Source organism: Engystomops pustulosus, chromosome 3 (genome assembly GCF_040894005.1).
Source record: "Engystomops pustulosus chromosome 3, aEngPut4.maternal, whole genome shotgun sequence".
In the NCBI taxonomy this organism is placed as follows: domain Eukaryota; kingdom Metazoa; phylum Chordata; class Amphibia; order Anura; family Leptodactylidae; genus Engystomops; species Engystomops pustulosus.
Window position 1 is genome coordinate 127,666,038 of NC_092413.1, and position 25,805 is coordinate 127,691,842.

The 25,805-nt window shown below is 42.1% G+C and overlaps 1 protein-coding gene across 4 annotated transcripts in view; it reads right to left on the reverse strand.

Annotated features, from left to right (window-relative positions):
* Window positions 1–25,805, reverse strand: part of TTK (TTK protein kinase) — a 59,032-nt gene that overhangs the window by 23,040 nt on the left and 10,187 nt on the right. For 2 of the 4 annotated variants that reach the window (XM_072142068.1, XM_072142069.1), the window contains exons 9-22: window positions 25,382–25,472; window positions 24,735–24,870; window positions 23,998–24,191; window positions 23,401–23,534; window positions 23,143–23,263; window positions 22,638–22,730; window positions 22,309–22,466; window positions 22,070–22,221; window positions 18,915–19,039; window positions 11,854–11,934; window positions 10,724–10,900; window positions 8,540–8,630; window positions 6,021–6,124; window positions 3,779–5,318 (exon numbers count right to left, since the gene is read on the reverse strand). In XM_072142068.1, the coding sequence (XP_071998169.1) occupies window positions 5,229–5,318; window positions 6,021–6,124; window positions 8,540–8,630; window positions 10,724–10,900; window positions 11,854–11,934; window positions 18,915–19,039; window positions 22,070–22,221; window positions 22,309–22,466; window positions 22,638–22,730; window positions 23,143–23,263; window positions 23,401–23,534; window positions 23,998–24,191; window positions 24,735–24,870; window positions 25,382–25,472 (1,747 nt within the window). In that variant the 3' untranslated portion in view covers window positions 3,779–5,228. Of the gene's footprint in view, window positions 1–3,778; window positions 5,319–6,020; window positions 6,125–8,539; window positions 8,631–10,723; window positions 10,901–11,853; window positions 11,935–18,914; window positions 19,040–22,069; window positions 22,222–22,308; window positions 22,467–22,637; window positions 22,731–23,142; window positions 23,264–23,400; window positions 23,535–23,997; window positions 24,192–24,734; window positions 24,871–25,381; window positions 25,473–25,805 lie in introns of those variants that run through there. The other 2 variants (XM_072142067.1, XM_072142070.1) reach the window with 2 other exon arrangements.

Consider the following 25,805-nt stretch of genomic DNA (forward strand, 5'->3'; position numbering starts at 1 on the left):
AATTAAAAAGTATGTTCATTTTTCCGAATCGGAGAGCCTCTTGCAACCTATACCCCGTAGGGACAGGCAGGGTGGGGCTACAGGAGGGGGCAAAAGCGAGCCGTGGGTCACTTTCTCTAACTCGAATTTGGGAGGCATGGTAAAGGGGCCCACTGAGGCACTGGCGCCCAGGGGCCTACTAGAACCTGGAGCCGGCCCTGGGGACAGGAAGACACTGGTGTTGGGTGCTAGGGAGGAGCCTTTTAACCTCTTGTAACTTCCTGTTCCTACAGGATATAGGGAGCAACCTCCAGGTGGGGCCGTCATGGGAACGTGGTGGAAAAAGACATGGTCCAGCCTCAATCCACCGAGACTTGACTTTTTATTAAAACTTGGTCATTTTATTTGAGGCAAAATTAAAAAGTGGACATACATCGAGATCAGCCGCTAACCATGTCCTTAATCATTAAGCAAGCTATATGGCCACAAGCTCCCAATCCCCTATGGAGTAATTTCTCTCTTCTTTGGGAAGAAGCTGCAAGTGAGAGTTCGACCTTTGGGCCCTTTCTGGGTGAGAATGGATCCAGCACCAATCAAGGAACCATCAACCTCTAACAGGAATGGTTTCTCTGTATCATGGTGGGTGAGGACGAGAGCAGAGGCAAAGGCAGACTTCATCTTGGAGAAAACTTCCTCAGCCACCAGAGGACAGAGTTTAGGATTGGCGTTCTTCTTGGTCAGAAACTCAATGGGAGACATTAGGGAGTAAAAATGCAGTAGTAATTAGCAAAGCCCAGGAATCTCTGGATAGCACGAAGTTGCACTGGGCGAGGCCACTTAACTACCCCAGACAACTTTCTGGGATCCATCTGTAGTCCCTTGATATACCCGAGCAATAGAAGACTCTTTTGGTGGAACTGGCACTTCTCGAGCTTGGCATATAGGCCATTGCCCCTTAGGCGCCAGAGAACTTGACTGACATGGGCCTGATGGGACTGAAATACGTCTGGTGATTACAGAGTTCAAATGGCATGACCAGATACTCAAAGTGCCCATCATGAGTATTGAAGGTGGTCTTTCATTCATTAACTTCACACATACGGATGAGATTATACGCCCCCCGTAGGTCTAATTTGGTAAAGACCTTGGCTCCACGTAGACGGTCAAAGAGTTCCGTGATCAGCTGTAGTGGGTAGCAGTTCTTCACCATAAGGCCGCAATAGTCAATACATGGACAAAGAGAACCATCCTTCCAGGCCACAAAGAATAACCGAGCACTGGCTAGGGAAGAGGAATTGCGTATGAAACCCTTCTGCAGATTTATCCCTCACATAAGCTGACATAGCCATGGTTTCAAACACTGACAGTGGATACATCTGACACGGTGGAGACGTGCCCGGTCACAGGTCTATAAGGCAGTCGTAGGGACGGTGTGGTGGCAGAGTCTCCAGAGGCTTGGAGGACTCTGGAGAAGTCGTGGTGGTTACAGGATGAGGTATCACCAAACAGCGTGACTGGCATTTGGGTCCCCAACAAAGAACTTCCCCCGTCTGCCAGTTGAGCATGGTTACGTGGTGCTTCAACTACGGAAGACCCAGAAGGATGGAACATGTGGACCGGAGTAATTTTTTGTGCATTACCCCGACTTGCAGACAGAGGCCTGGTGCGGTAGCGGACCACAGAGGATTTGCCCACTGACGGAGATGGGCCATCGGCTTCTCAAAACGGACCACAGGAAGAGGATGCTGGGAGACCAAGGCAGCATTCATAAAGTTTCCTGCAGAGCCTGAATCCAGGAAGGCTGAAGCTTGAAACTGGCTACCTGACCAAGAGATGAGTAGAACACGGATATTTGGATGTGGAGAAGCTTTGTTCTCATTTATGGATGCTCTTCCCAGAAACCCTAGGTGCGTGCGTTGCCCAGATGCCGTGGATGGAGAGGACAAGTCACAAGAAAGCGCTCTGGGTTGGCACAACAGAGACAAATTCTCTTGTCGTCTGGAGTTTTTCTGGGGAGTCAGAGGAGTTTTATCCACATGCATGGCCTCTTCTGGAGCAGACAAGGAAAGGCTGTTGGGTGGCCTTTGGAAAACTGGTGCCAAATGGGGCAGTCGACTGATCGTGATCTGTGCTTGTTCAAGACGCTGCTCTTCCAGACGCTCTGAGAACCTGATGTATATCCAAGTAGCCAAAGGGGAGACCACTCAGAGAAGATGGCAGATCCTGTGCAGACAGGGCGTCTTTGATTTGACCAGCCAATCCTTCTTTAAAAGGTGGCGCCCAGGGCTGCTTTATTCCAATAAAGCTCGGAAGCTGAGTGTGGAATTGAACCCCGTAGTTACCAACAGACAAGTCTCCTTAGCACAAGTTCAGGGTTAGCAGTTTCAACAGATGACGGCCTGGCTGGTTCCTTGAAGACGGAAGGGAATTCAGCAAGGAATGCGTTGAGGTTAGCAGGGATCATACCACCCCGGCCCATGCCAGGACTTTTCTGGAGAGAAGACTGATCATGAAAGCCACCTTAGAACATTCTGTAGCGAACTGTGAAGGCACCAAATCAATGTGCAAGGAGCACTAGCTGATAAATCCCCTGCATAACTCTGTCATACTTTAAGGGCATGAATAGTCACAGTCTGGGTTCTGCAGAAGACAGTGTAGCTGCAGTAGTGGGAGATGCCACAGGAACTGGACTCTTCTGCTGGGTAGCCAACAACTGCTCTAAGATGGTGGTGAGCTGACCAAGTTGCTGGACCTGCACAGCAATCTGCTGGGCCATGATGGTGGCAGCATAAGCCAGTTCAGGAAGCAGAACCCTGACGGGATAGCTGGATCTTACTGTGAGGTAGTGGACCCACTGAATCACTGCGGACAATGACGAAAGCCGACACCTGGGAGTGGATTCTGGTATCCACCAGAGCATGACCCAAAGCGGGTTGGACTTGCTGCAGCTGGATACCACTAGGTCACTCCACAGGCGTGACTTTGCTTTGGCCACCACCGCGAGCAAAGTACAAAATTGGAAGGCAGAGATGGAGTCGTAGTCAGGCGGCACAGGATTGGAGTCGGGGATAAGGCAAAAAGTCAGGGGTAGCAGCAGAGAAACTAAATCAGGAACGGAAATCGAAGGTCACAACAGGAAATCAATTTAAACGCACAGGGTATAGCGTTCTCAAAGGTACAGAGCACAAAGATCTGACAGGGGACACGGGAAAGGGCAGGCTATTTATGAGGACAGGTGACCAGCCAGCACCAATCATTGGCTCACCCTAGGACACGCGGGGACACGCACTTCAGAGCGTGGTGGATGCCGCTGGAGTGAGGGAAGGTGAGTGAGGCTGAGGACATGCTCCAGCAGCACACGGGTGCACCTGCAACTCTGGACATGGGTCGCTGGAGCAACCATGACACGCACATCTAGGGTGCCCAATCCAGAAGTCTTTCCATTTTGGCGTTTTGTATAGCACAAAAGGAGAATCTGGAAAATAAAAACAAAAAGGTAGGTGTGATCATAGCCCCACGTAACAGTTTGGGAGGTAAATCGTGGTTACCAATTCCCTCTAAATTATGATGATTTCTTGGCTGTTGCGGCAAGTTTAATTATAGTATCATAGTTTATACAGTTAAAAAATAAACACATGTCCATCCACTTCAACCAAGGAAAGGAAGGGATTGGAGGAGGAAGGGATTTAAGGAAAATAATTGTAAAAGTGCAGCTCTACAAGGCGGAAGGTGATATATAGATTTGAAATCCTTGCAGATATTTCTAAACATTGTTATCACAAAGAATACGATCACACAATTCATTTCACAATATTATTTAATGATTTCAGTATGAACACCAGACTGTTTTTCATGTCACAATCACAGAAGTAAACTTGGTTTTATAACATTTTATAAAACATTAAAAATATGTACATCATGCAGTGGAAAGAAAAAGGTGTGGTTACCGAACTGGACAAACACAAAGGTTAAAGAAGAGGGAAAAAAAATTATATACAAAAGTGCATTAAAATGTATTAGTTTACATCAACTACCAAATACAAATCCTCCAAAGAAATTTATATTTGGATTCATGATGAATGTATTCAACTACAACATGGAAAGTGAAACCAATCACTACAACACATCTTGGCCCAGTTCACATCTAGTTTTTGTCGTCAGTTATTTTGAGACAGAACCAGGAGAGGGCTAACACACAGAAGAGGTGCAAGTCTTTGCAGCGTTCTGTGTGTAGAAATAACTTGGTTAAAAGCACAGAAAAAAAGCTCAGGTCTGACACTATGCAGAAGTGATACGAAATGAAGCTCCTAAATGGTTTTGCTTTTTTGTGCTAATGAAAAATATAAGTCCTTACCAAAATTAGATTAAATTAGCTTTAGGCCGCTAGATAGTTAGTATAGTATTGGCCACCTTAGTTTTTATCTTTAGGATTCTATACAGACTTATTCGTTGCCACCTCTTCAAGTTTACAAACAGTGAAAAGTTACAGGATCAGACCACACAAGTCTTCATGGGAGCTCTAGATACACATATGTTGGATACTTCTATTTAAGGCCATTTACAATTAAGTTTCGTTTTATAGATGGAAATGAAGAGTGCCTTGTATATAATGTAATTTTATTGAAAATCTCCTAATAAAATCACATTTGCTTTAGGTATTTGTGTGGGGGGCAAGATCCGTTTAGTGTTCTTATTAATAAAGGCTAGGCATTCCAATAACATACATTTCAAGCTGTGGGCAGATAAAGCATAGAATTCTACATGTATGAAAAGTCTGTGTATTAAGAATTAGAAAAACCCTACTAGGCATTTTAAGTCTATGCGCACATAATAGTCAAATCCAATCATGGTAGACAAGCATTGATGTCAATTTAATACAGGACTGCTAGATATTTTTGTGATACACAGGGTCACTCTTGCTCCTCATTTACGTGTTGAAATTATACCGGGCGCCATCATAACAGAACTTGATATGGGTAAGATAAGCAACCAAAAAACTTGATAGATGCTGCTGCTCATCTGGTGTGTGGTCAATATGCATTTACAAGAACTCCGTTCTAGAAGAAGATAGAATATATATGCACAATGCAGATTTATTCCTTTGTTCAAAGTGGTTACAGCAAATAAATTGATGGATGCAAAAAGCAACCAAATGGTCAAAGTGGTTACACATGCTGGGGCTATGCACTGTAGGCTTTCATTCACCGTAAAAATTTACATCTAAAGTCTTTTTTGTTTTGGGAGACAGATCATTTCATTGTCCATGTGCCTTGGTTCGTCTGTTTGCTTATTGTGGATAAATCCAAACTTTTGCCACTGTTACATTGATCATATAAACTCTGAAAGCAGAAAAAAACTGAATTTAAAAAACAAAAACACACACACAAAAAAATTCCACAACCTCACCCTACAACAGTCAGTAGTAACCCGAGGGCAACAGCACAGACATAGATCACAGTGTCATGGATAAAAAGTAATATGTGACGCATAAAGGTACACGCCATGTAATAACAAACATATTATCATTTTAATTGTCCATTATTCACTACAGTTATAAGAAAAATAACAGAACAGAGGACAGAACCAGCAATAATACATTTACCACCTATACTGTTGATGTGGGTTTATAAGCAAATCCCTGAAAATGAAAATATAATTTACTGAAACAGACAAGTCTTGGGCTGTTATTTCTTGCAGAACTTAGAAGTTTTCCTGGACCTAACCCCCAAGTGAAATAATCTCCCGGGAAGGTTGTTAATCACTATGGACACATGGCCCTGACAGCAGTAAAAGTGAAGGAAAGAGTGTATCCATCCAATGAATCACTGGTTATAAAAGTTTACAATGCAGTGTTGACACCATCCCTTGGAATATGCTGTACTAATATGATAGCAGTCAGGAATGTATGGGGAAATCCTGTGTGACTGATAAGGAGAAGACCTTGGGATGTTACAAAAGGTTAATAAAGCTTCACCAATAAGACAATATATACGATTCACATTTGTATAACTAGATGACACTATTGTACACTACGTGCTCACCTTTGCAGCTCTGCAGATTGAATTAGGCGAATTTAGTCCAATGAGCTGGCCCAGAATACGCTTCATTTCCTCTGTAGTTCCCTTCTGTACTTGTTCTTCTGTAACTAATAATGTATATTAAAATAATATCTATATTTATATTCCACAGCACTTTATAGATCATGGAGGGACATAAACATAATAAGACATTACAGGGTTAAAACATGTTCAGATGAAATGAGAGCCCTGCTCGCAAGGGCTTACAGTCTATGAAGTGGCAGTACTTGTACAATGGCCCAGTGATTTTTTTACATGCATAATGTTCGCAAGCGCTGAGGGATAACAGACAGGTGGAATAAGCAGAGAGGGTTAGTGTAAAGAGAGAGAAAGTTACATGCAGCCGCAGAGGGACATATATATATATATATATATATATATATATATATATATATATATATATATATATATATATATATTATAATAATCTTTATATATATAGCGCCATCATATTCCGTAGCGCTTTACAAATCATAGGAAACAAATACAAATATAATATAACATGGCAGAGCACAACATTTGTATGGAACAACAGGAGTGAGGTCCCTGCTCGCCAGAGCTTACGGTTTATGAGGATGATGGGGTACCACGAGGTAAAAGAATATTTAATGGTCAAGCCATTCTTCTTAGGGAATAGAACAAAATATAATAAATGGAATTGCTGTCGCTTGAACCACTCAGCCGTCATCTTATATACCAGGTCCAGGGTGAATGGGACTGCAGAGAAGTCTGGTGCCTGTTGGTTGCTGGATAACAGATGGGAGGACGACACAGGACGGGTTAGTAGAAGAGTTAAAACTTCATGCAGTTAATGAGTGTTATAGGCTTGCCTAAAGAAATGGGTTTTAAGAGCACGTTTGAAACTTTGGAGGTTAGGTATTAGTCTGATAGTCCGGGGCAGAGCATTCCATAGAATTGGTGCAGCTCTAGAGAAGTCTTGGAGACGCGAGTGGGAGGTCCGCACTAGGTTAGAGGTTAATCTAAGATCACTGGCAGATCTAAGAGCACGAGTTGGGCGATAAACTGAGATAAGAGAGGAGAGGTAGGAAGGTGTAGCATTATTCAGAGCTTTGTGGATGAGGGTTATTATTTTAAACTGTATTCGAAAGGAAACTGGCAGCCAGTGCAGTGACTGGCATGAACTGGAGGCATCCGTGTAGCGTTTAGTCTGAAAGACGAGCCTGGCTGCTGCATTAAGAATCGATTGGAGAGGAGAGAGTTTGGTGAGTGGAAGACCGGTTAGTAGAGAGTTACAGTAGTCTAGTCGAGAGTGAATCAGAGCAACAGTTAGCATTTTACAGGTTTCAAATGTGAGAAACGGTCGGATTCTGGAGATGTTTCTGAGATGCATCCGGCAAGAGCGAGAATGTGTGGCTCAAAGGAGAGGTCGGAATCCAACACAACCCCAAGACAGCGGGCCTGCTGCTTTGGGGTTATGGTGACCCCACAGACTGATATGGAGAGGTTAGGATAGGCTCTATTAATGGATGGTGGAAAGACAAGAAGTTCGGTCTTAGAAAGATTAAGTTTCAAGAAGAGAGAGGACATGATGTTAGAGACAGCAGAGAGACAGTCACTAGTGTTCTGGACATGTATCAGGACTAGTACAGCGGTTTTCTCGCATACGACCACCAGGAATTGTGATTATTTCCCCCTTTATTCCACCACTATGCCAAGAAAAGGGTTAGTCAGTCCAGGGTAGGGAATTCAATAGAATAATAAAGTGTAATACCAAACTTCCAGGCCTTTGTACCATGCGTATTGATCATCTCCTGTATAAGAGAGTTACCTACTAGACCGTCATATCCGATTGCTTATCGAGCGGTCCTGAGTTTACATTGTACTTCACAGCAGTGTTAGATAGCGTTACCGGAGGTTTTCTGGTAATGCTATCATTCTAATACTGTGGAGTTTGTTTAAGCACTAGGAGCTGCTTACTTTAGTCACCCAATTTATGGGTGACAGGTCCTCTTTATTTAAACGGTCATTTTGGCTTCAGACATTAAAGGGCTGTTGTGCTACCAGCATTGCTTACACTGGCACAACACTGTACATGTGGCTGTGCCTGGTACTGCAGCTGCGTTTTATCGCTTTGATTGGGACTAAGTTGCTACGAGTACCCGGCACTGCCACAACCAGAGGGTTTTCTGTAGCCTTTTTTATAATTACCACTAAGCATTCAAGGTGCCTGGTTAACACTTACAGTTTACACTAAACAGTTAGACAAATGACACCCCATTTCCCAGAGCTGGCTGAGTGCATAATAGTAACAAGTAAAACCTGTTATTTCAATATCTGCAGAATGTTAACCATTAAATATGGCCCTTTACATATTAACCACCCTTACTAACAACCATTTACTGTTCCCAGGGCACTTTTCCAATGACGGGTAAAAGGGGCAAACAGAGGAGAGGTTACAGCAAGCTACAATGCCAGAAACAGGTCTAAAAAAAAAACTAAAATTGCATAAATCCTCAACATACCTTTGTTAGCGTGAGGCTGTATCTGAACATATGGGTGAGTTAGCAGCTCTGCAATGGAGATTCGTTCTCTAGGATTTCTCACCAAACATTTCTTTGCAAGAAACAAACAAACAAACAAAAAAAAAATCAAATCTAAAATGGGAACCCGAATTTTCATTTACAGATGAAACATGAATTTTCCACATTTGTATGGTACAGTTTGTATAATCCAAGCAGGAGAGATTCTAGAAATAGGAAATAAACAACAGAACCTAGTATCATAGCAGTCTATTCACAAATTTTTCTTTCAATAAATAACTTTTATAAAACTTTACCTGGCTCCCTGCCTGTTTGTCCCCTGGGCGTGGTCATCCTTGCTCAAAGTAAGCATGCCTCCTCCACAAACAGCTCGTCCTCCTCAATTTGGACTTAAAATCCCACCTTCCTCCACTACACTACTTCTTGCCTCCACCTCCCTGCATCCTCTCGCAGACTTGTTCATGCAACTCATTGAGCACAGGGTTGCTAGGCAGTGTGGCCGTTATGCAGCTTGCTACGAAGTTTGCATACCAGCATCCGTCTTACTGTCAACCCTGTGCTGAACCTGGCACATGCGCAGATAGAGTGGGGATCGCAGGCGCTTCTCCACTCCTATCTTGGCATGTCCGCAATCTGATGCTGACAGGGCAAGCGATAGAATCGCTTGCTCGGTCCGTGACATATGCAGGGAGGCGGAGGTAAGGAGCAATGTAATGAAAGGGGGGCACATACTTTGAGCAAGGATGAACAGGCCCAGGGGGCGACCAGGCAGGGAGCCAGGCAAAGTTTTATATAAGTTATTGTTTGAAAGTAAAAAAGCCAAAAAGTCATGCAAGAACTGTCATAGGAATTACCTATGCAGAGGGGGCCGAGAAGCAGCAGGGCAGATGTGATGTCCATCTACTCTTCATTTCTCTGTGTACATATCACTGATAATAACCATTAGTTCACAGTTACCATTACAACATTGTCTGGGGCCTGCATTTTTTGAGAGGTTGTGGTGCACTTTAGTAGTTGATGCTTTTGCAGTGCCACCCTTTAAAGAATGACTCTGCTTTTCTCAGATGTAAAAAGGATTGTAAACCCCTTGCCAATGCATGATTATAGCTGCGGAAATTGTCTATTTAAGCAGAGGTAGTAATGGTTTTCATGTTAAAAGGGTTGGCCACTTTACCTTACATTTTTTTATATATACGGTATATACTCGAGTATAAGCTGACCAAAGTATAAGCCGAGGTGCCCAATTTTAACATAAAAAACTGAAAACCTATTGACTCAAGTGGGAAAAGCATTAGTCACAGCCTCCCCCCAATATATAGCCAGCCTGCTGCCCCCCCCCCCCCAAGTATATAGCCAACCTGCTGCCCGCCCCCCCAAGTATATAGCCAACCTGCTGCCCCCCCCCCCAAGTATATAGCCAACCTGCTGCCCCCCCCAAGTATATAGCCAACCTGCTGCCCCCGCCCCCCAAGTATATAGCCAACGTGCTGCCCCCCCCCCAAGTATATAGCTAACCTGCTGCCCCCCCCCCCAAGTATATAGCCAGCCTGCGCCCCCCCCCCTCCCCAGTATGTAGCCAGTCTGCTGCCCCCACCTTTCACGAGTATACATGGTGCTGCCCAGCCCATAATTTCAATTATCTTGAATTCATGAATAGTATCATAAGATCCTAAAAAATAGATTAGTCATGGACATCTAGGTTCAAATGACCCTCCATCTCTGAACATTTTATGCATAGGGATGGCAGCTTATTAGGCAAAACATTTCTGAACCATGTGCTTCTTTTTCCAAATATAGAGAGCAGTACATAATATTTAATAGTTACCCAAACTGTAACTTTAAGTACAGGAAATTTAAAGGTGGCCAACTCACACATTATATATAAATTCATCATTTAGGAGTCCAAATTTTTGTGTGTGGCAAAAGGGCATTTTTTTTTATTTAGGCCCTTGGGCGCTTGAACCATAGGGCAGCTGATCTCAAAAACAGTATAGTGCAATGCTACTGTATTGCCATACATTGGCAATTCAGGGGATATGTATTAGGCCCTTGTCCGCATAATGCAGCAAACATCCACTATATATGGAGCCTCAGAACTTCTAAACATTGAGCACACATCCCTTAAGTGGTTGATTTACATGACAAACAGAAATTGCCTTCTCTTACTCTGAGAACATCCTGAAGATCCTTCTCTGGAATATCTGGTATCTCGATTTCATAGCTGGGGTCCAAAATGGCATGTAGCTTTGTGATCTGATTAGTTATATGCTGGAATGGAGTCTTCCCATAGGTCATGCAGTAAAGTATGCATCCCAGAGACCACACATCTCCCTTTGGACTTATCTAGAAAATAATAAAAAACATTTATTCATTGTATGTAATGGTAAAGAGGTCATGCTTATGGGAATGATTGTTGGGTAATCTTTGCAAATAAATAAAAGCCTAATACAAAAGGCTATTAACTTTCCACAATGTTGCAAAATACAGTACATGCAGTTTTGCATTTAAGTTACAAGCAACACGAATGCATCCTGATATATATATACTCAACTGTTTGAAGATGAGTGTCATCTATAGGCCGGCAAACAGAAGTGCATATAATGTAGCCTTGACCCTTAGGCTGGTTTCATAAGAGCTATAAGTTTAGTGAAATATAAAAATTAGCAATTTTTATAATAAATATATATCTGTTGTGTGAATGAGCCTAAAGTGTCATACTGCAGCCCTTTCACACATTATATACGGAGAGCATCATCGGGATAAAATGTTGCCATGTGCTTAACTTGGAATTTATTTAGCCAAATAGGCTTAATATGGAACTGTGCCAACAACTACCATCAGGTTATAAAATTCCTCCAAGCATATAAAATGGACCACTTTCAATCGTTTAATGCACAATTTCATATTAGAACTACATTTAAGTTGCCATCTTTTGCATGGTAACAAAATTGAATGCATATTGTCAGGAAAGTGACAGTCACACTTCTGTCTATTTCAATTTTACATAAAATTAGTCACACCGTGAAATTGGTTTGAACCCTTATTTACATTGAACTGATTTGTTTTCCAATAAAGCCCATGCTAAGGGATATTCATGGGTAAAGATACCGCCATCATCCTTTTTAGATGCCTTCCATTGCACCATTCATTAATATGTTAAAATGAGACATTTCAAGTTAATAGCTATGGTTGACACTTTGCATTTAGATTTATGAGCGATACAAGGTCTATTATTACAGAACTAGCATCTAAGTTTCAGTTATAAATGCAAAGCAGACAGAAATGTAACATTTTACCTTTGATCTAGGCCTCCCATTATCTCCAAAAGATGTTGTATCCTTGATGGCCTCTGGAGGCATATAATTAATTGTGCCCACCTAAATGAGGAAAAAAATGGTATCAATTTCTGTAAATCTTATCGGTAAATTAGTTACTAATAGAGATCAAGCAAATTTGAATGTGCAATTATAACATTGAAAGTATATATAAACATGCATGTCATCGTATGCAGAGTGTTTTCTCAAATATTACTAGGCATCCAACTGGGCAGGGCAAGAAGTAGATTAGAAACCCATCATTTTTTGCATTTTTGAAAAAAAAAAAAAAAATGGATGGCTTATGGACAAATACAATATGGAACTAACACAGACATCACGTCCTCATTCTTTGCAGGTGCACTGCAGACAGGCCCTTATTTTTTTGTCTTATAAATTTTTAATAATTTAACTGTATTATATGCTTAGTAATAATAATGTGATGATATAAAGAGATCTCTGAGAAGCTGTATCTCTATATACCAATGCATGGAGCTCGTGTCACAGGATAACGGTGAAGCTCTTAGTTACATATAATCCTCACGTTGACAACCAGTAAGACCATAGCCTGGTGGATAGAGGCCACATCCCGGGCTGGGCAAAAAAAAAAAAATAATTTATTAATTTAGAGCCTTGTGTCTGGAAAAGCCCTGGGAGATGTAGACACACCATATATGGACAGATGGTGATATTTCCTCGATGACCTGGTCCCTGCTCTATTGCTAACCTCAGAAATCTATTGAAAGGATTCCCTAAGTGTTGTCTCCTCTGGGGAATCCCCTGCAAACAGCTGCTAGGAGTCTGTACAGTAGAAGTCTTTCAGTAGCGCAAGTGATAGAAACCTGATATTGAACCGTTCTGACTTTGAAACTATCGCACAAGTAGCAAGCTTTCGATGCATCGTGCAACCCTAATATACACACGACAGTGCAGGAACCCCCTCCCTTAATTATCAACTCAACATTTCATGGGAATTCTAAAAAGGCTATTCCGTTCTTATTTGCTTTTCTTCTTCTTTATGGTCGACAGGGCCACAAACCGATGTAAACTAAACACACCTACATCAGACAGGAGGCACTGTTTTTTTTTTTAAACCTCTTGTGCCCTTGTTTTTACAAAAAAGGCTTTAAAAATATGCAAAAGAGCCCGAGGGGCTCCGGGCTCACTTAACTATGGAGCCCCAAAGGCTCATAAGCATAATTATAAAGCCTTTTTTCTTTTTAAAACATGGGCATAAGAAGATATATTTAAAAAAAAAAAAAAAAAAAAATGTGTGTATCCTGTGAGGGTGCACACACCAGTATGTCAGTGTGCTTTGTTTACAATCCTTCATCCTGGTTATAGATGTCCTTTAAGATAATATAAAAGCAAGTAGACCCATCACTTGCCAATCCAACTGATTATATATGCATTTAAAGGTAGATCTCAGATTCATGTGAGCTCCCAAGAATGATATTCATGGTTTTCAGGCCAAGTTGATACTGTTCATCCAGGTAAATAAGGCATCTTGGGTTCAGAAAACAATGAATTACTCTTACCGGTAATGTTGTTTCCTCAAGTCACGACGGCACCACCAGAGAGATAGGGATCCGCCCTCCAAGGACAGGAAACCTGAGCATAAAAAGAGGCTCCTCCTACTCCACTTCAGTTAGGTTACAGAGAATTTCTTGGAAGAGCCGTTTAGTTAGTAGACAAAACATATACACATATTCATTCGGCATATATATATATCTTCTTCATGTCTCTTTTTATTTATAATTTTTTTTTTTTTTTTTTTGCGACACCCGTGAACCAAACCACACAAAAAAGTAACACCCGGGTGGGAATACCAGGTGCCGTCGTGACTTGAGGAAACAACATTACCGGTAAGAGTAATTCATTGTTTTCCCCTTCATCACGACGGCACCACCAGAGAGAATTGCAGAGAAAATACAAACAATTAGGGGGGGATAATAGAGGATAAGACTTTCCTTCCAAATGAAAGAGAAGAAGAACCCATCACATCCACCCTATAGTGTTTTAGGAAAGTGTGCGGGGTAGACCAGGTGGCCGCCTGGCAAATCTGTTCCAGCGTAGCATCCCTACACTTGGCCCATGATGTAGCTAATGATCTAGTCGAATGGGCCCGGATGCCGACCGGAACAGGAATTTCCGCAATCTCATAGGCCATCTGAATAGTCACTTTAATCCATCTAGCGATGGCTGTGGAAGATGCTTTGTTCCCCTTATTCTTTCTCCTAATTGTGGGCCGAATTCTACCTGCTGCCCTAATAAATCTGGAAATCCAGGGATGTTTGGCTAACTCTTGATCAAATAAGGCTCCTAGAGCTGACACCTGAACCTTAAGAGTAGCCGGCTTGAGACCCTTCTCTAGACCTTTTTGTAGGAACTCAAGAATCTTACTAACATTAGGCTGAGCCAACCGCTGTGGGACCTGACCAGAGAAGGAAAAGTAAGCCTCCCAAATCCTATGATAGATCCTATACGTAACTGGTTTCCTACTCTTCTGTAGAGTGGAAATCACCTCACGAGACAAACCTTGCTTTTGGAGAATCATCCTCTCAATAGCCATGCCGTCAGATGCAGGGCTTTTATCTCTGGATGGAGGATCGGCCCCTGCGACAATAATTTCCTGGATTCCGGAAGCACCCAGGGATCGGCTACTGACAGCTCCCTTAAACTTGAGAACCATGCCCGACGAGGCCAAAAGGGAGCTATCAAAATTACTTTCGCCCTGTCCTGTCTTATCTTCCTAATAATCCTGGGCAGGAGGATCATGGGGGGGAAGGCATAAAGAAGAGGACTGTCCCACTTTTGAGAAAAGGCGTCCACAGCTAAGGGAAGGTCTGCCCTGTTGAGGGAAAAAAATCTTTCTACCTTGCGATTTTTCTTTGTGGCGAAAAGATCTATCAGAGGCATCCCCCAGAGCCCGACTATCTTCCGAAATACTGACTGATTCAGTTCCCATTCCCCTTGATATAGGGTCTCTCGACTTAAAAAATCTGCCGAAACATTCTCTACACCTCTTATGTGAATTCCTTTTAGAGATGTAAAAAAGGTCTCTGCCAGGGTTAGGATCTGAGTGGCTATGAGCATGAGGCCTGAACTTCTTGTGCCGCCCTGTTTGTTGATATAGGCAACGGTTGTAGTGTTGTCTGACATCACGGCCACCCCATGTCCCTGTAACAGAGGAAGTGCTTGCGTCAGGGCTTTTAAGACTGCTAATAGTTCTTTTTTGTTTGATGACAGGTCCCTTTCTGTCACTTCCCAAATGCCCTGAAAATACTGATTCTCCATGTGGGCCCCCCACCCCCACGGACTGGCATCCGTAGTGATTAACCTGTCCTGACTGGGGTTCCAGGGAAGACCAACCTCTAGATTTGTTACGTTTAACCACCAATCTAGGGAGTTTAAGATTCTTTGGGGGAGGAGAATTTTTACTTCTAAGGAGGCCCGATCCCTGTCCCACTTCTCCAGAAGAAAATTCTGTAGACTCCTTGAGTGGAACTGAGCCCAAGGAACAGCAGGGATGGCGGATGAAAAAAAGACCTAGAAGAGACATACCCTTTCTTAAGGAAATCAGGGGATTTTGCTTTACCTCTAGCACTAGGAGTCTTATCTTCTCTATCTTTTCTACTGGAAGAAAGGTCCTCTGTCTCTGTGAATCTAACCATGTCCCTAAAAAGAGCTTTCTTGTTGTGGGAACCATAGATGACTTTTCTTTGTTTATCAGCCACCCTAATTTCTTTAATATCTGAAGAACCCTGGATAGCTGAGTTTGTACTTCCTGACTTGATGACCCTACTAGTAGGAAATCGTCCAGATATGGAATGAACAACCCCTGTGTTTCTCGTATGTGGGCTGCCATTTCTGACACTATTTTCGTAAAAATTCTTGGGGCAATAGCAATCCCGAATGGTAGTGCTCTGTATTGATAATGATGAACCTCCGAGTCTACCTGAATGGCCACCCTTAAGTATTTCTGAAAATCCTGATGTATGGGGATGTGATAATACGCATCGGCTAGATCTATTGAGGCCATGAAACAACCGGGGAACAACAGGTTTACCGCTGATTTCAGGGTCTCCATCTTGAACTTTGGGACAATCAGGAATCTGTTTAGAGGTTTTAGATTTAAAATGACTCTTAATGAACCCCCCGGTTTCTTTACCAGAAACAGATTTGAATAAAATCCCTGGCCCTGTTCGGCAAGCGGAACTTGACACAGTACCTTTTTCTGGACCAGGGTCCGGACTTCTGTAAACATCGCTTCTCTGTTTTCTCTGGAAGCGGGATACGTGATGGCTAATCGAGAGGGAGGAAGAGATAGAAAATCCATCGAGACGCCCTTTTGAACTGTCTGAAGCACCCACTTGCTGTCTGATATCTCCGACCAGGCTTCGAAAAAGTGGGCTAGTCTTCCCCCTACGGGAAGCCTGGCGTCATAAAGCATTAGGTCTCTGACGCTTTGGGTCTCTGGGCTGATTGAACAGGAGTCCTCTGTTTTTTTGAAAAGATCTGGAATTCTGATTCGTTTCTGCTCCCCTTCTTTGAGATCTCGGCCTCCGAAAGGGACGAAAGGAACTACCTTGGGTAGAGGGAAAAGATTTTACCCTACTCCCTGCATTCTCCAATAATTCCTCTAACACCTTCCCGAATAACAATTTTCCGTCACAAGGGATTCCACATAGTCTGTTCCTTGACCCTACATCCCCTGGCCAATTTTTTAGCCAGAGGGCTCTCCTAGCAGAATTGGACAATGCTGATGACCGAGCAGTAAGTCTAAGGGCATCGACAGAGGCATCTGCTAAAAAGGCGGCTCCCTTCTGCACATTAGAAATTGACAAGGCTAAAGCATCCCTTGGCACCTTATTTTGAATATCTGTTTCTAGCTGATCTAACCAAAACATCATAGAACGGGAAACACAAGCGGCTGCAATATTAGGCTTAAAAGCCGAAGTAGCCGAATCCCAAGACCTTTTAAGAAAACTTTCAATTTTCTTATCCATAGGATCTCTTAGGGAACCTAAATCTTCGAACGGGAGAGAAGACCTGCGACTGACCTTTGCTACAGACGCATCCACTTTAGGAGCAGAGCCCCATGTACTGGATACCTCTGAGTCAAAGGGATACTTCCTCTTAACTGATCTAGGGATATATGATTTCCTATCTGGCTTTTCCCATTCCTTCTGTATTAGAGATGACACTGTCTCATGAAGGGGAAAAGATAATTTATGTCTTTCTTTAAGGCCCTCGAACCTAATATCCTGAACGGATTTAGGTTGCTTCTTGTCCTCAATGTCCATAGTCATCCTGACCAATTTAAGAAGACGATCCGAGTCGTCAATATTAAACAGAGGCCGCCCCGCATGTTCTACTTCAGAGGCCAGGGAACCTGAATCGCTGACTGAGGCTACACCTTTTTCCTCCGAACCTGACCCTTCTGCCACGTATACCGCGGAGGTGCCTGGCTGATCCTGAGTGAGTGGGGGTGGGTTTGACAACTCTCTGGCCTTTTGGACTTCCTCTCTAACCACGCTTCTTAATGATTCCATCCAAACGGCAGATTCCTCAGTTAAGATTTTGCCAATACAGGTGTTACAGGTGGCTTTTTCATAACTGGAAGGGAGTTTATGGGCGCAAATTTTACACTCTCTATGGTGCGTCTTACGGGTAGCCTTTTTAGGCCCCTCTTCTCCCTAAGACAGACAAACAATAACACATGTTACAAGATCAGCACAAAGAAGTGAAAAACACTCACCGCCCTGCAGTATAGTTACCGGGGCTGGAGTCCTGGGTGTATCTGCAAGATCCCGTTTGCCTGCCATGCTGCACTGCTGACTTGTAACCAGCACTCAGCAGTTGCACCTTATTCTATTTAAACCTCCCGCCGAGTGGGCGTGGCCTCTGACCCCCTTCCGGTCAGGCTGCCAGCGGCGAGACACGAATATTAAAAGGTGATGAAGAAAGAACACTTTCCTTTAGACTAATTAAAAATTGTGCGCCTCACCGCTGTTGAAGACATGCGGCGCGCTTACTGCTTGTTCCGAGCGCCACTTCGGGCGCTCGTAGTTGAAACCGGAAGTGACTACGCGTCACTTCCGGTGCGCGCGTAATCACTCACCCCCGTTGCCGGCAGCCGCAGGTTCCTGTCAGCTCTGTTCCGACCGCGGTCCTGCACAGCCGGAGGTAGGAGAAAAACGCCACAACCTCATCCCCACACCGGAGGATCGAACTGCCGGCGTCCCATACTCCTTTCATAGAGAAGGGTAAGTGAGACACCGCAGGGACACCTTCATCACGGCGTGCTCAGGTCTCCTTCCAAGGACAGGAAACCAAACTGAAGTGGAGTAGGAGGAGCCTCTTTTTATGCTCAGGTTTCCTGTCCTTGGAGGGCGGATCCCTATCTCTCTGGTGGTGCCGTCGTGATGAAGGGGAAACATACCATTCACACCCCTAGGAATATGAGGACCGGTACCAAAAATATAATGCAGCCTACCTAACCCAACTCTATCACAGCAACTCCAGTGGATTAATGCAGTGGGCAATAATTCAATCCCTGTAGAATCATTCATCTGGTTTAAACCATCTCATCTGTTGGTAAACCTGCTCATAGGCAACTGACCTTGGATGTCCGAAGTCTAGCCTCTGGCCCTTTTTAAAAACGAACATAAAAAGGACATCAACCACCAGGATGAAAATTGCAAACCAAGCACACTGACATACTGGTGTGCCCCCCTCCGGTGGGATCTGCCCTTCTTTTAGCTTTTTTTTTTTTTTTTTAAAGGCCTTTAAAATTATGCAAATGAACCTTAGGGGCTCCAAGCTCCATGGATATTAATGGACCCAGGCGCCCCTCAGACTCATTTGCATATTTTTTTTAGCTGTTTCCCTTAAAAACAAGGGCATAGGAAGCTTAAAGAAGAACGGATCCTGCCAGAGGGGGCACACACCAGTATGTCAGTGTGCTTGGTTTACAATCCTTCATCCTGGTGGTAGATGTCCTTTAAAATATATATATATAGCGGTTTTATATTAGATACCTGAGAATCTTTCACAATGCTGGTAACATCCGGTTGTATTTGGTTTGCAATGCCAAAGTCTATCAGCTTAAGCATCCCATCAACAATCAAGAAGTTTGCTGGTTTCAGATCACTGTGAACAATACCTAAAAGACACATACGTATTTATTTGCAGAGAATACAAAAATGGAGCTTATTTAGCACAAAACATATGAAGACTTCCACAATACCAAAAATGTTTATGCTTACTTGACACAACAGTCATCCCCGTATTATTTGTGTGTGCATGTCTGTCCTTGTAATAGTTACACAATTTTCTCTCTTGTTTCATGTGCAACTACTACTTTATATGAAATATATTAAATACAGCGTGAAGAAAGAACAGCACTAAACAACTTTGTATTGTTAAAACACCCCAGTAGTTTGATCCTATGACAAACATTTTTTAATGTATTATTCAAAAAACATCATAGATCTTTGCATCCACAAGTCTTGGCGCTGGAATACCCTATAACCACAAGAATTGGAGCTTACAAAACGCCCCTTGGCAATGAAGAGGTGACGTGCCCAATTTACCAGCATACCATTTACTTTTATGGCATACATCTGCAACACTTTGTATCAGGAGTACATCCAGAGATGGTTATCCTGCATGCACCACAACCAGAACAAGGTGGTGGGCAGGCATATTCACCCATGCTCTATCCACTTTGTGCTATAGGGGACAATAAGGATCTCAGTGGTAAAATCACAATATTATGGATAGGGCAGAGGTCTCACTATTCTTAAAAAAATAAATAAAAAAAATACTCCTCTTAAAGAGAACCCGTCATGCAAAATAGCCCCCCAAACTAAATATATTTTCATAAGCTGCCATTAGAGAGCATTGCCTCTATCCCTTCATTGTCCCTCTACATGCCTGTAAACCTAAGCAATGAGGTCCTAAAGCTGTATGCAAATGACCTGTGAAATGTCCAATGAGTCATTAGCATATTCAAGCTGTCCAGCTTATTCATGAGTGGAGGTACAGCCACACCGCCAGTGCTTGACTGACAGCTGCTCCATGCGCTTGCTGGTGGCCACGCCTCCTGCAGCCTGCACATGCATGTGTGTGTGTGTATGTGTGTGTGAAAGATACAACAGCTCCAGGCTGCAGCCATGTTATAGCAGAACAAGTCAGGTACTTGTGTAGCTGATGTCTGTATCAGGAGGATGCAGCATGTCAGCAGATGCAGCACAGACACTAGCAATGCTTTACTATACATTACACACAGACATGAGCAGAGGGAGGAGAGGGGAGGGGTAACAGGGGTGACATCACTGCCTCTGACCATGTGACCAGCCTCATTTACATAATAAAGAAAAGATAATTTTATAATGATTAATATATGAAATTACAAGATAAAGGCTGGGATGGGATCCTTGTGAGCTGCTCCAACTGGTAGTAGTGACAGGACTAGTGACACAGACCTGATGACAGGTGTCCTTTAACATTTTTAGTATTTTTTAGCCAAGGAGGGGTATGAAGTTTCCAATAATACTAAAAACCCACAGGCCTATATAGTGGTAATAAAAGTTTACTTAACCCCCTTAGCTTAAAATGGCCTTCAGGAAAGAGCACTTTAATGCACTAGAGCACTAGAACTATAATGTTCAATATAACTTTTTGTTGCAGAGATAACATATTGGCCTCATTGATGCAATTTTAGGGTCAAACTAACCTTGATGGTAATTATGAAATAGTTATTTATTTTTATACAATATACATACACAAACACAATATGAATATAACAATCTCTGCATAACAAAGTTTAATCAAGACGGGATTTTAATAATACAAACACCATATATAAATACTAATAATATTTATAGGGGTGTTATCGATTTATTTTTTATATAACTAAGAATACCTTGACCTCTGTTACAATATATAGTATTGTAACAGCCAGTTTGATTATTAGGCCTAGTCTTGTCCTGCGGCTGCCATGTGATCTCCCAGCTCCCCGTTATCATTACGGCAGGGATCAGGCTCTGTACTACGGCCAGTTTCCTGCAGCTTATTGTGCTTGCACACTGCCACTCCCAGCATGATGTTCAGAATGTGTATGCTCGTCCTAATGCGGGAAGTAGCTGATAATTAAGGAGCGGCACACTCCTACTTCATCGGCAAGTGGTTAAGCACAGAAAACAGGGTCAGTAATGATTTGTATGCATTAATAGCCAATTATAGTTATCGTGAAGACAAGGGGAGTAGACCAGACTACACACAGAAAGAATGTGCACTGCATGTGTCTCATGTCTCTAACCACATCTGCTGCAGGAATCTATGCGGCTGTCACTGAAGCAGCCAGATCCCACCACGGCTCTCTGTGCTGCAGAGCAAGTGGGAGCAGGTCGGGCTCATTTCTGCAGCTTGCGGAAAGCGTCTATGACACTTGTACAGGCATTAATGTGCCCTCTGGCATAAGGTATGTTTATGTATCCCTTTTTTAAAAAACATTTAATTGAAAAAAAAAAAGCATTATGATATCACTGGCAGATTGAAGAGTACAAGATAATTACCGTAAGTCAAACCTCACATCTTCAAAACTTCTCTCTCACTAGTTGCCAATTCTTTGGTATACACTGCCGAGTACTAACAGACTAATCTCAAACTACACTGACTACATGCCCTAAAAACATCTCTTTTCAAGCAGGCCTATCACACTCAGGAACTCAATGTAACTTTCACTCTCATTTCACAAGCACCCTTATTATTCCTCCCATCCAAGTCATCCCTCGGCACTTGATACCATTATACAGGTTACTCTGCATTCAGCTGTAACCTGGATTCTGTATATAAAAGATAGTAGCTAGTTTACGTAAGCCATGTTTACCCAAGTTATGCTAAATAGGATGCTACTATATAAAGATTTATTATAGACAGAAAATGTTAATCCAATGTGGTAAGCTGATACGTTTAAAATGAAATCAGTGAAGACAGATTTCTAGCAATATCTTAGCAGATATAGATGAGAATAAAGCTCTTTAAAAACATATCTTTCTTAAATCTACTTGTTCACTTTTCTCCTCCCCACGGATCTGAGCAGTAAAAGGAGCTGTTAAGCATGTAGGAGAGGGCATTTTCCTTGGCTAATATAAATAAAAAAAAAATAATGTTCTACTATAGCACCTACCATGCTGGTGTATCGTGTGTACAGCTTCTAACATGTTCTTCCAGTAGCTCTTTCGTTCCCAGGGATTAATAGTCTTCTTCTTCCTGAGCCAACTATTGAGGTCAATATTTCCACACTCCATGACCATGTAAATGTGTTCTTTGGTTATCTCACTATAAATAAATTACATAAAGTTGTAGGTATAAACAGTGTTTGGCTTAATTTTGCCCTTGATATATATAGAGGGGTAAAATACTTACTAATCATAAAGACGAATTATTTTATCGCTGTGTTGCTGAAGTTTATTTAAATGAGAAATCTCATTCTGGTAGCTTTCTATGGTTTGTTTATCTGCTTCTTCCAGGTTCACATATTTTACAGCATACAAGTGTTTTTTATCATCCATGACTTGAAAGACCTGTAACACAAGTGGCGCAGATTATTCACACAGGTTAGGACTGGCCCACCAGAGGAGTAGAGAATCATACGGCGGTCCATGTCCTTTCAATTATTTGGTTGATTTGTAGTGTGAGTGACCATGATATGGTCTGTACAGCTAGGAAGGTGGATCAACAAAGACTGTACTTGCCTTACTAGATCCACCAGTGCCGATTTGTTTCAACACTGCATACATCCGTCCTTTCACTACAATGCATTCACTTGATGGAATAGATGTGGCAATCTGTGAGGAAATACAAGTTTGCTGTAAATGTCACACACACAAAACCAGGAAATTGTAGAATCATTATTCTTGGCCCAGTTTGTGAAGTTTTGAGGGCCTTGTTCCTAATCATTGCTGGTATATATAACTTAGAAAGTAACCCCGACTGCCTAGAAAACTGACTGTGTGGTTTGCATAATTGAATCATTCATCAGCAGTCCATATCCCCATGTTAACAGATGTGCTAGAGAGGCTATACGTTTACCAGAGGAGTGTGTTAACAAACCAATGCACTGTGAAAACAAAGGCAAAAACTATGTGTCGATGTTCAGTATAGACCAATCTGTCTATGCAAGATGACTTTATGCCTAGAGAAAGAGCATTACTTGGTTATATAGATTAAAGAAAGATTACACACAGATTGGTATATTACCGGAAAAGGTTGCACAAGGGAATTAGCTGGAGTATGCGGAAGATAGCTGGAACGGTTGTCAGACGGAGTAGACATCAGCGACAGGGGTCCTAGAGAATTTTTCACCACAGGAGTTCTAAAACTAAAGCAGACAAAGTAAAGATTTCTAAATGGGGCCCAGATTATAGACTCTGAAATTAGCAAATCGAAAAGTCACAAGTAAACATTGTTAGCCAACATATTAAAACAAAAGGCAGCAAATAGTTAATTTTCAATTACCAGTTCATATAATCTTCTTGTGGTTTGGCAGGAGTCCCACAGACTAAGGCGGGATCGTACTTTCGAGACGGCCCTGGTGGAGATACTCGTTTGGACATAGGAAAAGATCTTGGCTCCATACTTATTCTCTTGCCCTAAAAAAGACAGATACTGTATTTGCCACATTCAACAAAATAAGCATGTTATGAGTATGTTAACAAGCATTTCTGTTAAGAGCTGCTTTGGAACTGGGGACAAATTTGTGCAACGCTTTGCATCTTTATTATACTAGATACATTTGGAAAGTAAGAAAAAGGACATTAGTATGTCCAGGACCTAGATGAGGTCGTTCATGTCAGAGGGACAAGCCCAGTGGCAATGTGGATTTTCCTTGGGCAACTGTCTGAGGATTGGCCACAGTTTATTCATTGAAGCAGGAATTCCAGGTGTGGCACTAGTAGACTGGGGACTGTTTGCCATTCTGGTACCCCTCCCCCATAAATTCATGGGAATATGTATTTTTTGCCCCATCCAGTTTCAAAAAGCAACAAAATTATACAACTCTGTTAAATCATAGTGTTGTAATTAAATGAAAAAAAAAAAAAAAAAGAAAAACACCTCTGCTTGAAAAACATCATTAGGCGCCTCTGGAACTTTCCATTTCCATTCAGATTCTATATTTGTGGGTTTTGGTGGATCTGGCCGCTTGTGGACAACACAGGCATCATTTTGAGGAGAAGGTTCGGACAGCTTATTCATTCCCTGAGGGTTATAAGGAGCTGTGGTACAGTCTGTAACATCCATATTGACATCTGATTAGAGAGAAAAAAAAACAAAAAAACACAGCAACATAGATTAAGTAAAAAAACAATAGAGCCTCTGGGCAGCATCACAACTGGGCTGAGTGACATACAACCGGTTCCAGAAACAGCCAGAAAGAAAGAAAATATGCTACCCAAGTTGCTTCTATGCAGTTAATTGATAACAATATTGCCTGATATATTACTGGCTCTCATTCACACAGAAACTTCGGAAGACCAGAGGCTGTCATAGCAATGGATCGTCATCGGGAGCGACGATCCTTAGCAAGATGGCACCTGACCCGGCATGTAATACTATGTCACATGTCGGTAAGGGGTTAATATCACACCAGTTTGGTGTTTGTATATGCCACAGAATAGGAGTTATACAGTGTTAAAGTAACAGTTGGATGTGGAATCTCTAAATAAATAAGGTGCCGCCAAAGTGGAACCGGCCAACGCACAATAAAATCTGTGTGAACAGGTGTCCGTCCATCCCCCGCTTTCTTTAACCCCTCCCCTCATCTCTAAACCAATTGTAAAATATAATATTACCTTCCCCTTTTTGGACAAGGGTGCTTGCATCAGGTCTTCTAATGATGACAGAAGAAGGAGTCTTCATCTCTAAACTGTCTTCTGTATTCGACTGTGGACTCATTGGACTAAGGCTGGAACTAGTACTGGACGACCGCTAAGAAGAACATATTGGAATGTTATTATGCTCAAGTATTATCCAGTTTACAGATAGTATGAAGATTGGCATCTCAGACTTTCATCAAAATTCCTGTAACTAGCAAAGACAGCGATCATGTTCAAGTTTATATATAATTTTGAATTAGTAAAATTGCCATTAGTAAATTGAAGGAAGCATTCAGCTCACCTCCTGAGTCCACAGCTGTGTTAGAGGATAGTCTTCAGCATATTACCAGACAACAGTAGACAAAGAAAAATGATTGACCAGCCAACTTCAGTAAAATTAAATTTCATTAAGTGAGAGTGCCATCGATTTTTCTTTGTCTTTTACTGATAAAGCCAATTGCCACAATTCCCTGCATAGCACCCTCTTTATTCTCAGGATTTGGATGTCCAAATACATTCTACTATCAAATAACGTTCACAAATAAACATTTATGCAATAAATAAAAGATATACATGGAAAACACTACAAGCCTGTAATATAAGAAGTACAAGGAAATTCTAACCTTATTCACAGAAAGAGGATCATCATCTCCACTATACCTAGGTTTTGATAATGAAGGCAGAACTGGCACACGTATTGCACTGAGAGGTTGTCTTTTAATATATAAAAGAAAAACAAAAAAAACATCATTGAGCATAATAGGAGGTAAAATATTAACTGTGTATGAAAACCAAGTTAAAGGGGTTTTCCCATCTGGGCATTTACATGTGGCAAATGAATTTAATTAAACATTTCTTAAATTGGATGTTAATAAAAAAAATGTTCCTGTGTGAAGATAATTTCTCATAAATGTAGTCATGTTGTCCCTTAGAAACAAGATAGCTTCCTCGGATACGACCATGTCACACTCTGACAGCGGTGGCCAGACTTGCACTATAGAGTCCTGCCTGACCACCAGGATTCAGCAATCATTACCACAGGACGCT